This window comes from Acipenser ruthenus, chromosome 14, assembly GCF_902713425.1.
Source record: "Acipenser ruthenus chromosome 14, fAciRut3.2 maternal haplotype, whole genome shotgun sequence".
In the NCBI taxonomy this organism is placed as follows: Eukaryota; Metazoa; Chordata; class Actinopteri; order Acipenseriformes; family Acipenseridae; genus Acipenser; species Acipenser ruthenus.
In genome coordinates this window covers 35,933,347-35,951,411 of record NC_081202.1, presented here as the reverse complement: position 1 = coordinate 35,951,411, position 18,065 = coordinate 35,933,347, and the positions used below count along the sequence as shown (strand labels likewise).

At 44.8% G+C, this 18,065-nt stretch overlaps 1 protein-coding gene across 2 annotated transcripts in view; it reads left to right on the top strand.

Annotated features, from left to right (window-relative positions):
- The window catches only part of LOC117420139 (protein FAM180A-like), a 51,740-nt gene that overhangs the window by 29,822 nt on the left and 3,853 nt on the right, over positions 1–18,065 (top strand). For both annotated transcript variants that reach the window (XM_034033692.3, XM_034033691.3), the window contains exon 2: positions 7,440–7,537. In XM_034033692.3, coding sequence (XP_033889583.2) covers positions 7,440–7,537 — 98 coding nt within the window. The remainder of the gene's footprint in view (positions 1–7,439; positions 7,538–18,065) is intronic.

The window sequence follows — 18,065 nt, the reverse complement described above, 5'->3', positions numbered from 1 at the left end:
CTAGCGAATGTGGCGCCTCGGGCCCCAGAGATGGTTACCGGACCCAGCGCTAGTCAGCCGATGGTTCCTCCACCAGTTCCCCAGGAAGTAGAGTGGGACGCCGATGCTGTCTCAAGGGACGCATCTGATGCAGACCCGCTCTTTGAAGACACAGAGCCTGAGGTGGCATCCCAGCACTCTGGGCAGGACGACCCTGAAGTGCTGGATACTAATGACCCTATCTGGTCAGTGGTGGAGAGGGCAGCCCGTCATCTGGGCGTGGACTGGCCTGCATCAGAGCCAACACGTCGCTCTCTATTTGAATTGCCATCGGCTCCGCCCCTTCAGTCCAGGATGCTCCCGGCATTCCCGGATTTTATTAAGGAGGTGCAGTCCACCTGGGGAGCACCGGCCTCCGCCCCTGCGACTTCTCGCAAGGCTTTGGCCTTCACCATGCACGGGGCGAGCGAAGCTGGGCTGGCGTTGTTTCCGCCAGTGGGCGCCGCGTTCGCCGCGCTAGTAAAGACGCCGACACTTTCGGGGCTGGCTAAGGACCCTTCCTGCCCTAACAGGCAGTGTAGGATTACGGAGGCCCACCTAAAAAAGGGTTATGCCGCGGCTACAGAGGCAGTTAGACTGTCCAACGTGGCCAGCCTCCTGACAGTCTACCAGGCGGCGCTGATTCGCGACCTGCCTGAGTCCCCATCCGTCGGGCTCAGAACCGAGCTGGGTGCAGTTGCACAGCTTTTGGTCAGGCTGGCTCAGCTAAATGCGCGAGCACAGGGCAGGAGCATTGCTTCCCTCGTAGTAGCAAGGAGGCAGCTATGGCTCTCACAGGCCAGGGTACAGGAGCCTGATAAGGCCCCGTTGCTAGATGCTCCTATATCCCCGGGGCACACGTTTGGCCCAGCGGTGGAGGAGATGCTGCAACGCTCCGTCAAGGCGCGTGAGGCGTCGCAGCAGTTGGCTAAGATGTGGCCAAGCAAGCCTTTCCAGCCAAGGCGGCCGCAGGAGCGCCAATGGCGCAGGGCGCCGCCGCAGCAGCAGGCGCACCCACAGGGCAGTAAAACCGCCCCTTCGGGGGTTGCAGCACGCAGCCAACCCGCGTTTGCAAGACCGCAGCGCGGAGGGTGGCGCCCCAGAGGAGGTAGCAGACCACGCCCTCGTGGCTCTGGTCAGGCCCCTCGTGAGCGAGCGCAGCCTAAGCAGCCCTGAGAAACCCCGGCAGCCGTTAACCCACCCCTACACTGTTCCACAGCTCCTGTTCTGGCAACAATGCACCAACGACATCTGGGTGCGCAAAACTATACTCACCGGGTACACCCTTCAATTCCGGTTAAAACCCCCCCCCCTTCAGGGGAGTGGTGGTAACTGCAGTGAAGGACTCGGTTCAGTCCTCAGCTCTAAATGCAGAAATACAGGCATTGCTCAAGAAGCGTGCCATTCAACTAGTAGACCCTGCTCTGACCGACCAGGGGTTCTACTCCAAATACTTCCTTGTGCCAAAGAAGGACGGCGGGCTCCGCCCTATTCTAGACCTGCGTGTACTGAACAAATACCTACGGGTGTTGTCGTTCAAGATGCTTACGCACAGGCACATTGTCCAGTCTGTCCGGCAGGGCGACTGGTTTACCACCGTAGACCTCACAGATGCGTACTTTCATGTTCCCATCTGTCCGGGTCACAGGAAGTACCTACGTTTCGCATTTCAGAGCAGGGTCTACGAGTTTTGTGTCCTGCCATTCGGCCTGTCTCTAGCTCCTCGAACCTTTTCGAAGTGTATGGACGCCATTTTAGCCCCCTTGCAGGTTCAAGGCGTTCGACTGCTGAATTATCTGGACGACTGGCTCGTCTGCGCGCAGTCAAAGGAGCAGTTGGCACAGCACACAGTGATGGTTACAGACCATCTTCAGCGGCTAGGTCTGAAGGTCAATCCAGACAAGAGCCGCCTCGTGCCCAGCCAACAGACCGAGTTTTTGGGTCTGCATCTGGACTCAGTGTCCATGGAAGCGACCCTATCGACACAAAGAGTTGCCTCATTAGAGCGGTGTCTCTCCCTATTCAGGTTGAGAGAAACAGTCAGCATGGAGCTCTGTCAGCGCATGCTGGGGTTGATGGCTGCCGCCTCGCAAGCCCTTCCTTTGGGCTTACTACACCAGAGACCTCTGCAGGCCTGGTTCAATGCCTTCGCGTTGCACCCGCGGAGAGACAAGCACCGCAGGCTGAGGGTATCCCGAACCTGCTGGGAAGCATTACGCTGGTGGAAAGTTCAGTCGAACATCCGCCAGGGCGTGCGCTTGGGTCCCATCTTCCGAAGGGAAGTTATCACAACCGACGCTTCCAACCAAGGTTGGGGAGCAGTCTGGAACGGGACAGGGACCCGTGGAGTGTGGTCAGGACCCTGGAGGTCAGCCCACATCAACGCTCTAGAACTCAGAGCAGTGGACCTCGCCCTTCGGCACTTCTTGCCAGTGCTTCTAGACAAGCACGTGTTAGTGCGGTCAGACAACACCACAGTAGTGGCGTATATCAATCGCCAGGGCGGATTGCGGTCCCCAGGTCTTCACCGGATGGTAACGCGGCTGTTGCTCTGGGCTCAACCGCGGTTAGCCTCTCTGCGTGCAGTTCATCTGCCGGGCAGAGTCAATTACGCAGCGGATCTCCTGTCCAGAGGAGGTCCTCTTGCGGGCGAATGGCGTCTTCACCCTCGGGTGGTAGAGCGCATTTGGGACTGGTTCGGCACAGCGCAAGTCGATCTCTTCGCTTCGCGAGAGACCACGCACTGCCCCCTATGGTTCTCGGTGAAGGACCTCGACAGCCCCCTAGGAGTCGATGCACTGGCTCACGAATGGCCGCCAGGGCTCCTGTACGCATTTCCACCGATTTCGATGCTCCCCGCCTTCTTGGAGAAGGTCAGGGTAGAGCAAGCGACAGTGATTCTGATCGCTCCTCGGTGGCCTCGGAGGATATGGTTCCCGAGTCTAGTGCAGTTGTTGCACGGTCGCCCGAGGGAGCTCCCTCTGCGAGCGGACCTGTTGTCCCAAGCCCAAGGAGGGCTATGGCATCCGAACCCCAAGCTCATGCAGCTATGGGCTTGGCCCCTGAGCGGGAGCGCCTGTCAGCCTTAGGGCTTTCGACGGCGGTTATATCCACTATTCAGAGTGCGAGAGCGCCCTCTACTCGGTCGCAATATACGTATAAGTGGCAATTATTTCAGAGTTGGTGTCTGGCTGAGGGCCATGACCCGGTCTCCTGCCCTATGGCAGTGATATTACAGTTTCTGCAGAAGCTGTTAGACGAGGGTAAGTCTCCCTCTACACTTAAAGTGTATTTGGCCGCTATTTCGGCTTGCCACGTACGCATTGACGGGTTATCACCTGGTTGCCATTTTTTGGCATCTCAGTTTCTGAAAGGCGCAAGACGCTTGCGGCCTCCAAGAATGACCAGTTTACCGTCGTGGAGCCTTGATGTGGTGCTAGAAGCCCCTGCCAAGGCACCGTTTGAGCCTCTCCACAGCGTGGATATGAAGCTCATATCTATTAAGACTGCGTTTTTGCTGGCTGTAGTATCAGCAAAACGCGTGAGCGAGTTACATGCACTGTCAGTGCATCCTTCTTGTACTCGTTTTGCAGGAGACGGTTCTAAGGTCTCCATGCGCCCTAATCCGGCCTTTTTACCAAAGGTTATATCCCCGTTCCACATGAACCAGTCAGTCGAGTTGATGGCGTTCCATCCTCCTCCTTTTTCTTCCCCAGAGGAAGAGCGGTTACACATGCTCTGCCCTGTGAGGGCATTGAGGTGTTATATTGACCGTACAAGGACTGTGAGGCAGACAGAACAGTTGTTCATATGCCATGGTTCTAGATCTTTGGGTCAGCCGCTGTCTAAACAGCGCCTTTCCCACTGGATAGTGGATGCTATTAAATTAGCGTATGAATCTGCAGGCCTTCCACCACCAGGGCAGTTGAAGGCGCATTCTACCAGGTGTATGGCGACATCCTGGGCCCTCTTTCGAGGGGTGCCGGTGTCTGATATTTGCGCGGCAGCCAGTTGGGCTACGCCGCATACTTTCATGAGGTTTTACAGGCTAAATGTGCTGGAATCCTCTGCTCTGTCATTTGGAGCATCTGTGTTGCACTCTATGACGCCTCAGGTTGCGGACGTCTAGAGTAGGTGACAATATGGTGTGACTATTCCACCTTGGGACAGGTGTCATTGCGAGCATAGATGCTGAGGCGCAGCTCCGCATATGCGTAGATGTACTGCCTACGCAGTTGCGTTATGACGTAAGTCTGTCCTACTGCCGAGAATCCTCCCTCGCGACGGCTTGGGTACACTGTTCCCATACCTTGATGGTTATTTTCGACTTGAAAGGGAACGATCGGTTCCCTGAAAGAGAAAATAACCATCAAGCCGCGAGGTCGCTCTGGAGGCCTTCACGGCCTGAAGGGCAAAAGAGGAAGTGACTCTCCGCGCACTGCGTATAGTAAGCTCCCAAGGTGGCGGGCTTACACGGCAGCTTGCGCGGAGGCCTATCGGCAGCTTTGACATAAAGCTCAGCCAATCCCTACTGCCTGACGGCAATGTCCCATACCTTGATGGTTATTTTCTCTTTCAGGGAACCGGGGTTGCATCCGCAACCTATCGTTGTCTGTAGTTTAACTTAAGATGTGTGTAGCCTGGGATTTTACATTTCACATATGTAGAGGTTATTGCATGCCGTCAGCACTTATTAAAGCAGTCATTTAGTTCAAAGGAAATATTTCAAAGCAAAACAGACTCACAACCACAGCGTTCCCAGCCACCCTAAAAAACTGGATTTTGTTTATAAATAATAATAAAACAGTCGTTAAAGTATTTACAAATATTTACAACAGAAAATCCTGATTTACTACAATATGACATACCATGCAGTTGTTGTTTGCGCTCATATTTCATTAAATATACTGACTCATGTACAGTAAAAGGGTGCTTATTTAGCCACTGGAGACAGTATTCTTGTCAAATGTTGGTATTAAAAGTTTCTGAGATATTTTACTTTGACTAAAATTGTCTCAGACTGAATCTCAGAACATCTACATTTCAGATTGGAGGATTCAAAAAGACTCCAGTAAATTTGAGTCTTACCCTTGTCATCTCTTAGCAAGCCTGTGCATATTATATTTATGTGCTTCAGTATCTGTGCTGTCAGAAATGTTGTTAAGAGTCTATCTTCTTTATGAGTGTTAAAAGATCCCATATGTCTGTGAGTGACTACCTGTCCTCATTTGCCAAATGATATCTTTAGAAATACTAAAAGATGACTAAGGTTTCAACTAATCTTTGAAGGGATTGAAAAAGACTTCTAGGCAAAACGTTTGTCATTTCGCTTTTATCGTGGTAAATCTCAGTAGACTTGTATCATTCTAATTTGAGCAAAGTTAAGCGAAGACCGTTTCCTCATGTTGGTTTAACAGGAAGATCATTTTTACGTCTTGATGACTACATGGGTACATCCACTGTAGCTACAGCATTGTTGTGAACATGTTTGATTAAGGACCATCCTGTGAGTATGCAGAATATCTGTTCTCTAGATGCAGCAGGCTCTTACAACTGCAGACACTTTCCAATCTATGGCAACGAGAGCTCTTGAGTGCAGTTCAAAGTAACACAGAGTTTATAAACAATCAGATTAAGCACAATATTTGTGGAATTGCAATTGGGACCACTCAGGATGACTGGAAACCTCACAGGACAGTCGAATCAAATAAGAAAAAATTTAAATCTGACAAAAGGGAGAAGGCAAATGAACAGCCTTAAATCATAAACACTTGTTGATTTTGCGACAACATATTTGTTTTTTTAAGAATATGGAAAATAATTCAAAAACATCACAAAGTAACATCCAGATGATTGTTAATAAAACTAGCAAGATAAATCCATGATTAAAAGGGCAGCTGTTTGTGGTATACATTCCAATTGCCTTCCGACTCAGACACAGAAAGCTGCAAGGTTAAAGGCGCTAATACGTAGTTTTAATTAACAAATAAACAAAAATAAAATGGACACAACATTTACAAAAACACACTTGTCAAAATAAAAGGCACAAGGGCCAAAACAAAAAGGTTTCACAAAAACTCACGAAAATAAACAAACAGACAGCATAGCACTGAACACGTAACACAGACCTCCACCTCTATCACCAACATCAATTCTAATCACCCCTCTAACATCTGTGAACACTTATTTTATACACCCACGTATTCTGACAGGGAGAAATTGAACCCCCTTCCTGCCAACCTAATATTCCCCCCACCCCACACAAACACACACCCGCACACTGCCGTAAGTCCAAATGTATGACTCTGAGTGTAGCTGTGCAAAGGATGGTGTTATCTGGCTGCTGTCAGGGAAACAATGTGTCAATAAAACTGACCTCACCTGACCTGCTTCTGGTCAAAATGTGGCTGACACACAGAGATCCGCCAGCAACCAAGTTTTGCAAGCAAAGGGGTGTAAAAACTGTATGAAACAGCATGGACTTGGATTGGAGAAGCAACAAGATCTTCCAAGAACACACACCAGTGCCGTGTCTGAGGCTTCTTCCAGAGATTGGAAACTGATATCACTGCTTCATTTCTGTCAATAACTAGTGGCCTCATTATTGTGTCTAATGATAATGATTAAGCTGTAAAGGTGTAACTTTTGATTATTGGGATCAATAAAAGGAAATTTGTTGAATTCTGCTTAAATACTTGTTGTGTGCACTCCTTCACACAGGGAAATACATACATACATAATTTAATGTAGTTTCCTTACAGGTGACCATCATTACAAAAAATGATAGAAGCATGAAATTGCTTCAGTAAATAAGTACAGAAAAAGCCAATGAATCAGTCATGTTGTGAAGGCCAGTTACACAAAAGTGTGTGCTGCAGTACACATTGTTATGCACCCCCCTTCCTGAAGGCCTTGTCACACATTGTTGCAGCTGAAGCCTTTGCTTGAGGGTGGAGGGGGGATATCGGTCTTGTATGGCTGAATGAAACTTCACTTTCAAAGCAGGGCTGTCCATACTAGTTAGCTGCTCCTTAAAGTAGAGTAATATATTATTCCAAACTGCATTTTTATGAATCACAGCAGCGTCTGGCATCTGGTTTGAGGCTCATGAACATATAGCAGCAGATGTGGGTTATTGCTCTGTGTGTGTGTGTGTCTGGAATTCCCCTTGTTTCTAACTTTGATGTTGGTAGGTGTTTTCTGGAAACATGCATGTACATAATGTTATACAAAATATGCAGCATGCATCTAGACTTCACAAAAACCTTTAAATAGGAAAAGCAATAGACCCTATACGTGAGACGCGAGGCAGCAGGGTGATTCATTGATCAATGAATGTTTAATTGAGACTCGAGTGGTCGATAATCCATTAATTGTTACATCTCTACTAAATAAAAATGTCCGGTCTTGTTTTTTTCCAGCCCTGTTCCCCTCTGCAATGCTGGTAAAGAGAGGGACAGCTGCCCTGCTAAACCCTGTCTTCCAAAACTCACTGGAGGAAGTAAATCTGCTGTACGAGGTAAGAGACGCAGATGAATAGATGTCACTGGGGTGGGGCTTTGGGCTTTTGTTGCCTGATTTACCCCACTCAGACCCCTAACTTACTAATGTAAATTACGGAAAGAGGAAGTGGCTTCCAATGTCACTGTATTTCTGAATGACATTTTTTGTACCTGCCCCTTACTATGTTATGGTGTTTGCAATCATTTTGAGAGGTTCTATTTTGTTACTCCAAAATTAAATTATTATTTTTCTCTAAGTCTGCCTTTAGCTGGCTTTGAGCTTGTCTGGTGAATCCTAAATGCCAGGGCTGAGCATCCTTCACATTAAAGTCACGGCATCTCAAAGAAAGTTAAAAACATAAAAGAAATTGTAAGTTCTGTATTGGACTAACATAACCAAGAACCACCCAGACTGATTGCTATACACTATAGTTAGGGAAATGTGTCGAAATATAAATGACATAATCTGAAATAAGGCACGCTTAATGTTTGAATGACAATCACATGGTTTCACATTATTTAAGGTATACGTGTCTTGGTAACATACTGTTGCCAGTTTAAACTGAATGATTAGTAATTGGTGTCACTTTTTCATCTGTATGCTATTCCAGCAAAGGCCAGAAAGCTGAGCTAATAATGACCTCTAGTGTGGTTAACTGCTGGTCGTGGTGATTGGCTTAATAGAAGATTAAAACATAAGAATATTTCAGAACCACACGAAGACCATTCAGTTCATCAAGGCAGATCCCAATGACTTAACCTTTACAACATGGCCTAGTTAACCCATCAGTAGTATTATTACTACAGTTTATGTCAAAAGTTTGATGGATGAGGACCTTTGACCTTGTTAGTGAATATATGAATATCTAATGAGGGGCTATGTTTTTTTGTATTGTATATATAAATATAGACACTTATGAGTATTGAATATATATATATATATATATATATATATATATATATATATATATATATATATACAGACTTATTGCTTATCGCATATATATTTATGATATGAACAAAAATCAGTGTTTAATAAGAAGACATTTATGAGGGTAATCAAAGGCTTGAAGGGACGGGGTTTACATTTTTATAGTGCTTATGTAACAACATGCTTTTTGTATACATTCATAGACCATCAAACTACTAAAAACCTTAAAATATGTTCACCATAAACACCAATAATTCAAAAGGAGAAATGCTAAATAAAACATTGTATTTAGTTTAATGATGACTTATTCTGTCTAAAATCCTCATGACTGTTTTAAAAGAGCAGGGTTAAACATATAGAGAGAAAAACTGTCAAACAAGCTTCTTTTAAACTGTCATACAAGCTGTACCTTCCCACAAAGATAAACTGTGAATATAACTGTGGCAAAGTGGTTAACAGTGTGCAGGTGCAGGTGATCAACAATCAGGCAGACAACGATAATCCAGGTGCAGTGATGATTTCATGTTTATATCCAATGGCCTGATGACAAACAACAGTAAATAATAACAATGGTAATGAAGCAATACAGTGGTATGTATTGCTTATTTATAATCCTCGGGTTTGCCCCGAAATAATAACCGTCCCGTTTCAGTTCACCCGCACGTAACACATACACAAACACAAGCACCAGTCCACAGTGCATGCTCTAGTGCTTGCAGTGATTACAGTTCTTTAGTGCAAACAAAGTGTTGTGATGTTGATCCAGGTTTAGTGCTGGCGTTTGGCGACAGCTCCGGATTGTGTTAGCTATCTGAATAACAACAAGCAGTATTATTAATAACAACAGACAATCGAGCGAGCGTCCAGCACGTCCAGCGCCCAAGTATCTACCAGGAGGGGAAGATTACCTGCTGTTCCCTCTGCCACCAGCAGGGGAAAACCACAAGAGGGAGACTACTTGCAGCTCCCACCTCCACCACACAAGGAAGGACCAGGACATGATGATGGCATTTCTCAGCAGCCACTGCATAGGCTACTGAGGGGAGTACGGTGGAACACAGCCGACTGCAGCAACCACGAAGGTGTCCAACACTGCTGCAGCCACTGCCTGGGGCTGCCAAGCCCGCACCGCATGGGGCTGTCGAGCCCGCATCGCCTAGGGAGGCCTGCTCGCCGTCGCCTGGGGAGGCCTGCTCGCCATTGCCTGGGGATGCTTAAGCTGCACCGCCCAGGGATGCTGGAGCCGCTTCGCCTGGGGTTGCTGCCGATCCTACTTTGGCCTGGGGTTACTGCGTATTCTGTATTGCCTGGGGTCACCTGCTCGTTGTCGCCTGGGGTCACCTGCTCGCCGCATCCAGGGGTCGCCTGCTCTGCCTCTCTTGGGGTTGCCAGTTTGCCACTTTGCCAGTGTCAGCCAGTCCGTGGCCAGGATTGTCGGCCATGAGCCCCTTGAAGCCTATGTTCTTGGTTCAGGACTTTTTGTGGGACTTTTGGGGTTTTAGTGTGGAGGGGGCAGCAGTGTGGAGTAGTGGTTAGGGCACTGGACTCTTGACCGGAGGGTTGTGGGTTCAATCCCCAGTGGGGGACACTGCTGTTGTACCCTTGAGCAAGGTACTTTACCTAGATTGCTCCAGTAAAAACCCAACTGTATAAATGGGCAATTGTATGTAAAAATAATGTGATAACTGTATAATGTGAAATAATGTATAATGTGATATCTTGTAACAATTGTAAGTCGCCCTGGATAAGGGCGTCTGCTAAGAAACGAATAATAATAATAATAATTAAGGGTGGAGGTGACCGTTGAGGCCATATGTGCTGCACACAAGAGGGGGGGGCGGGGGGTGGTATGTGATGGGGTACTCCCCGTCCCTGTGCATCTCTCCCTACACCCCCACTCGACCTCTCCGCTCTGCCTGCACTAGAAGACTGGCTCTACCTCCGCTACGTTCCCCTGCCTCCCGAGCCCGCTCCTTCTCCACCCTTGCTCCGCAGTGGTGGAACGACCTTCCTACAGATGTCAGGACTGCCCAGTCCCTGACCACATTCCGGCGCCTCCTTAAGACTCACCTCTTCAAACAGCACCTGTAGAACTCCTCTGTTGTATCCTGGGACACTATCACCCTTCATTTAAATATGCTTTATTTTGCTCTTATCTGCCCCCTATTTTACTACATTTAATCCTGTACTTCAGAATATTGTAATCTGCCAAGTGTTTAACCTGTAGTATTTTGTACTTAATCATATCCTGATGTAACTATCACTATTTAATCATATCCTGATGTAACTTTCACTATTATCTGCTGTATTATTGAATTGTTGTTTGTCACACTTGAAAAAAAAATTATTGTATTTCTTACTCTTATTGTATGACTTGTATTGTAACACTTGAATGTATTTGTATTTGCTTGCGATTGTAAGTCGCCCTGGATAAGGGCGTCTGCTAAGAAATAAATAAATAAATAATATGTATTATTATTATTATTATTATTATTATTATTATTTATGTATTTAAAATATGACAGCGAAAATCCCTTTTGTTTAAATGTGTGCGGACGGACGAAAGCTGTCCGCTATTTAATATTGTGTTGATTCAACAGAGGGAGAGGTACCTTCCTATCCCTGTCTTCACGTGTGGTCGGGAGATAAATGATCGCCAATTGTCTCATTAGCTCCTGACCACCTGCTATATAAGGTCTCGATCTCAGAGTGTGGAGAGAGACGTGTCGCATGTAAACTGTAAAGAAACCAAACAAATTGTAGCAAATGATATTGCGGTTTGTGATATGAAATAATATCCACAGGGATAGTGTGAGACCACCAAGTCCTGAGTCCACTGTTCCTCCTAGAAGACTCGGAAAGCATCATTGAAGTCTTTGAAGGGTCTAGTCTGGCAGATACAGGAGAGATTGTATTGAATTAAGTTAAACTAATGCAGAAGTAGATTCATAGTATAGAGGAAAGTATGCTTATTGTGTTCTAGTAGGTAAGGTCCATGGTTTTAGAGAGTTTTAAATGTATAAAAGAAATGTTTTTTTTTATATATATATATACAGTATATACGAAGCACCTTGTGTGTGTTGGAATTGATTGAGGCATCTTTGTAGCGCCGGTATTTTCTACAAAATATTAAGGACCAACAAAGGATAAGGTCAGTTACCAAGGCTGCACAAAGTATGATTTTAAATAAAAAGTTTATTATCCCTTAAAAATGAGTACTTTTGAAGAAATTACGAATCTCACAGGAGCAAGATGTGAATGTCTCTCCTATTCAGATGAACAAGGTAATGATATTATTAAGCCACATTCAGCCTTTGAGAACATATTGCAAACCGCTGAGCCAGAGATCCAGAATCAAGTCAACAACTTGGTAAATCTCAAAAAAAAGAAACCAGATTGATGTGGCATGCAATAACTCTCTCTGAAAATTGGAGAGAGAAGAGAATTCCAAGAGGTCTAAGAATAAACAAAGCACCTGCCTTTGGAAAGTTTGACATGGATTTTTTGAAGAAATGGGAACAGGTTCTTAATAAATGTTCAATGGACCTGATGTTACTTCAATAGAACAAACCAAACTTGAAAAAGACTATCTCACAAAAGAGATGGTACAATTGGAATTACAACTGAAAAAGAAAAAGGACCATACAGGTTATACTGAGACGGAAACAAAAATCACAGAGACAATGAATGTTTTTCAAAAATAATTAAAAGAATACAAGCTGAAAAAAAATGTCTTAGCAATGTCACAGATTTCAAAGAAGCAACAATATATCAATGGAATGGAGTACGGAAGAAACATAAATCACATTTCAGAAAACGTATCCCTGAGGAGATTTTGGTTTCATCAGCAAGTGAACAGGAATTCACGGACCCAAGTGATACAGAAGGGGGACATACATCCCATTTTTTAGAACAAACAAGGAATCAAAACAGCATGCCCACAGATCACAGACGTGGAAGGTACAGAACACTCAACCGAAGAGGACAAGGAGGGGCTAGAGGGGCAAGAAATGAGGGGATGGAGTTAAGGAGATCCCAAGAGATCCCAATGAATCTATTGACACCTGCACAAATATCTGTTTTGAACCAGGGACTTTCTTTTGTTCCTGCAAGTAATGTGAATGTAATGGGATTGAAGATTAAATTTATACGCCTATTATTATTATTATTATTATTATTATTATTATTATTATTATTATTATTTATTTCTTAGCAGACGCCCTTATCCAGGGCGACTTACAGTCGTAAACAAAAATACATTTCAAGGATCACAGTACAAGTAATAATACAATTAAGAGCAAGATAAATACAATGACTTTGGTTCTAGCAAGTACAAGTATGACAAAATACAATTCAATAACGGAGCAGATAACAGTGTCAGTGATAGTTACATCAGGATATTTTTAAATACCAAAATACTACAGATAAAATAACACTTGACAGATTACAGTACTCTAAAGTACAGGATTAAATGCAGTATAATAGGGGGCAGATAAGAGCAAGTAAAGCACATTTAAGGAGGAGTGATAAGTGTCCAGGGGGAAAATAGAGGAGTTCTACAGGTGCTGTCTGAAGAGGTGAGTCTTGAGGAGGCGCTGGAAGGTGGTCAGGGATATCTGAGAAATCACTTTAACTCTATTAACACAAACACATATGTAGAAGAACAACCTTATTTTGCCTTCAAACGTGCAAAGACTATTTCAAGAGACTGGTTCATTCATTCAGTCCAAAATCAGACAAAACCACTACATGGTTATCTAACCCACCAGATGGTAATTTTAAATGTGGGCGGTGTGTCCACTGTTCAGACACAATAAATACCAAAACTTTTAATCATCCAAGATCAGGTAAAACAATAAAAATGAAGGGCTTCATTAACTGTAATACTACAGGAGTAATTTATATGCTAACTTGTCTATGCAGACTGGTCTACATAGGTCAAATGAAAAGATCCCTGAAAGTAAGGATCTCTGAACATAAAGAAGCTATCAGGAATCAAAGTCAAGACTATGCAATCGCTAAACACTATAAAAAAGCTGGTCATGGATCGTCCCCAGACTCTTTACGATTTGTGGGGATAGAGAAAGTTACTTTACCAACTTCAGGCGGCAATCTAATACATTTATTATTACAGAGAGAAGTATATTGGGTATTTGCTCTCCAAACTTTAGAACCCATTGGTCTCAATGAAGGAATCAATCTGTGTCCTTTAGTATGAAATTTCTTATGTACAAGTTACTGCAGGATGGCTTATAGGGAATGTTTCGTTTCTGTATTTTATTTTCAAATATGAAATTTATAATATGTTAAGTATATTAGTATGTCTCTAATGGTATTTTTCTAATGTTGACATAATTATGAATATTGTATTTGAACTGTTGTTGGGCATGCTTAGGATAATTCACTGGTCACTTACAAGGGCTTGATTAGTGCAGAATAGGGGGGGTTAAATTTGAGGAACGGGGGTGCTTGTGTAACGCGGAATTAGAGACATAAAGCTGGATAGCTTGAGGTGAGAAGAGCTGGACAAGACAACGACATATAACACTCTGAACTCTCACGTCTTACCGGGTAAGGCAGCACCCTCTGGCTGCTGGCCGGCTATTGAGAATGAGAGACAGAACAAATAGGGACAAAGCTCTCAGTCCACCCCCAGAGACACCCCCCCCCTCTTGGCGGAGCCCGGCTCGGCAGGTGGGGACTCGGCCAGCCAGAAGGGGCAGAAAGGTGCTCGGACCTGAAAAGAAACAAGGTAGATGGGATAGCAAGGTTGTGGCCTTGGTGAGGCTAACGCATGAGCTGCGACAGAATAGTTGTGGCCGGGGGTCCCCTCTAGCCGGCGAGGAACCGCCGGGGACGGTAGTGACTTGGGCAGGAGGCCAACCCGGTCGGTCAGGGGAGTGAAAATCACTTCCCCCCCCAAAAGAAGGACCCCCGGCTCCCCGCAGCACCGCACCGTGAAGATAGGGAAGAGACTGCTGAGCCGCACACATAGATAAGAGGAAGCTGTAAGAAAGAGAAAATACAGGGAGAGGTTAGTAATGACGACTTGGGATTGGAGGCCATCCGAGCTGTGGAAAGGAAAAACCCCACCCTAGTGGGGGGAAACCTTTGGTGGACCTTGCGGAGAGGGCGCCCCCACTCCGGGCATACTAACAAAGGACTTTTGAGCTGCTGCAATGCCTGAAGGGACTGAAGGCGGAACTGATACTGGATGGCTGATAGGTAGTTCCTGAGGAGGAAGGAGCCAGGTTGAGAGACAGACTGAGATACGTGATATAAGCCAGCAGGTGCTGAAGATGGAGTGAGAAATACAATTCTGGGCATAGAAGGAGGTTACGGAGGACTAGACAGTAGAGTAAGCTGAGCGTGAGGATGGGCTAGAGCACTCTCCATAAAACAGCGGGCCGACTGGAGGAGACCAGAGAGAGTGGAGTTTAGTTGAATATTAGCTGGCTGAACGAAGGCACCTGCTGCGGGTTGGGATCTGCTCTTGGAATTAGGCTGTGGAACTTCAGGACCTGCAGGCGAGATAAAGCTTAGAGGCGTTAAGGGACCCGTGGATGTGGCGGGCCCGAATAATGACGTTATTGGACACGAAGATCCAGACCGGGTGACAAAGAAGCTGCATGATTAAAGGGGGGGGGGATGAGCGCCCCTTTTTTTTTTTTTTTTTTTGCGGATTTGAGAGAGATCAGAGCACTTGAGGCCTAGAGCTAGGAAGCTGGAAGTTGATGGAGATTAGAATTCTGCACAGCGGAGAAATCCAAAGAAGGTGGTCAGGCACGGGGTTTCCATGACAATGTCGTCGAATGCGTTGAAGCATCCTTGCCGGAGAAGGTCATTTGAGATTGGTTGTCTTGATGGAGAGGAGGGGGGCAGGCTTTACTCCATGCCTCTGAGCATTAGGTGGACTGTCACACAACCTCCACCGTGTTTAACACTGGGCTTTTTTTTTTAACTGCCAGGTGTAGCATTCATAGTAAAATACTGCAGCTGGCCAAAGTCCAGTATCTGGGTGCACGGAATGGTTCACAAGACCTCATGGTTGATAGGCTTAACGCTCCAAGTCTATCCATTGTATTACCCTTGATGTCCTGGTAACTGTTGCATCTTGTCTTTTTTTTTTTTTCTTCTTCTCCTCCGCTGGTAAATCAGCTGATGCTGTCATGGTAAGTTCACAGGGTGCACGCTGATCCTTCAGGAGTTCTGCAGAGGAAGTGCTTCACAAGAGCAGTTAGACATAGTACTTCCATGGTCAGGTCATTGAATGGACAGAGCAGCCTTTGCTGAGGGTAGAGATTAAAGAGTGAAGGATGTCTATTGATATAGGGAGCCAGGAGGGAGCAGCGGGGGGGGGGGGCTCTTGAGGATCCCTCTGAGTGTCAAGCAAACTGATGGGATGGATAGGAGTGTTGGAGAAGGGACAGAGATGAGGCGGCAGAAATATTTTATATATGTTATTAAAAACACACAATGTATTAACAATTTATGCATATCCAAAACAGATTGTTAATTCAATTAAAATGAAAGAAATATTCCCAATGTATTACATATACCTGAGAATGGGAATTAATAACATTAGAAACAATATAATTAATTAATTCAATTTACATCATTATGAAAAACAATCCTTTAAGTGTTAACCTTTAGGTGTAATTTGGTGCAAAATATTTTTTATTGTTAATTAAACAAAAAAAAAGACATTTGTTGGTTGCATAAGTATTCACCCCCCTGAGTCAATACTTGGTAGAAGCACCTTTGGCAGCAATTACAGCTGTGAGTCTTTTTGGGAAAGTCACTACCAGCTTTGCACATCTGGATCCTGCAATTTTTGCCCATTCTTCTTGGCAAAATTGCTCAAGCTCTGTCAAGTTGGATGGGGACCGTTGGTGAACAACAATTTTCAAGTCTTGCCACAGATTCTCAATCGGATTGAGGTCTGGGCTTTGACTGGGCCATTCTAAGACATTCAAGTTCTTGTTTTTAAACCACTCCAGTGTAGCTTTGGCTGTGTGTTTAGGGTCATTGTCCTGCTGGAAGGTGAACCTCCGCCCCAGTCCCAGGTCTCTTGCAGACTGAAACAGGTTTTCCTCTAGAATTTCCCTGTATTTGGCTCCATCCATCTTGCCCTCAATCCTGACCAGTTTCCCAGTCCCTGCCGATGAAAAGCATCCCCATAACATGATGCTGCCACCACCATGCTTCACCGTGGGGATGGTGTTCTCAGGGTGTTTTGCGCTAAGGCCAAAAGGTTCAATTTTGGTCTCATCAGACCAGAGAACCTTTTTCCACATGTTTGCTGTGTCTCCCACATGCCTTTTTGCAAAATCCAAACTGGATTTGATATGAGTTTTTTTTAGTAATGGCTTTCTTCTCGCCACACTTCCATCTAGCCCAGCTTTGTGGAGCGTCCGGGTTATAGTTGTCCCATGGACGGTTTCTCCCATCTCAGCTCTGGATCTCTCCAGCTACTTCAGAGTTACCATTGGCCTCTTGGTTTCTTCTCTGACTAATTCCCTCCTTACCTGGTCACTGAGTTTTGGTGGACGGCCTTCTCTAGGCAGAGTCACGGTTGTGCCGTATTCGTTCCATTTTTTAATAATGGAGTTAACGGTGCTCCGGGGGATGTTCAAAGTTTGGGATATTTTTTTTATAACCCAACCCTGATTGGTGCTTCTCCAGAACTTTATCCTGGACTTGTTTTGATAGCTCCTTGGTCTTCATGATGCTGTTTATTATTATTATTATTATTTATTTCTTAGCAGACGCCCTTATCCAGGGCGACTTACAATTGTTACAAGATATCACATTATTTTTTACATACAATTACATTATTATTATTATTTTTTTTTTACATACAATTACCCATTTATACAGTTGGGTTTTTACTGGAGCAATCTAGGTAAAGTACCTTGCTCAAGGGTACAGCAGCAGTGTCCCCACCAGGGATTGAACCCACAACCCTCTGGTCTAGAGTCCAGAGCCCCTAACCACTACTCCACACTGCTGTTTGTTTAGATATGCTCTCTAACAAACTCTGAGGCCTTCCAGAAACAGGTGTATTTAATCTGAGATCATGTGACACTTTAATTGCACACAGGTGGACTCCATTCAACTAATTATTTGACTTCTGAAGGCAATTGGTTGCACCAGAGCTTATTTAGGGGTGTCACAGCAAACGGGGTGAATACTTATGCAATCAAGACTTTTCAGTTTTTTATTTGTAAATCATTTTGAAAAATATGTAGATTTTTTTCCCCACTTCGACATTATGGACTATTTTGTGCAGATCAGTGACAAAAAATCCAAATTAAATCCATTTTAATTCCAGGTTGTAACACTACAAAATGTGGAAAAGTCCAAGGGGGGTGAATACTTATGCAAGGCACTGTGTATATATATATATATATATATATATATATATATATATATATATATATATATATATATATATACACACACTTTTGTTTTTAATTGTGGATGTAGGTGTAAAATTAAATGAATTAGGCACCATACCACTATTGTAATCACTGTTTTCTTGTGGATTGATTCTTGTTTTGTACTCATGCACATAACTGTTTCAAACAGGCATCTGGTACTACTCTCAGTTT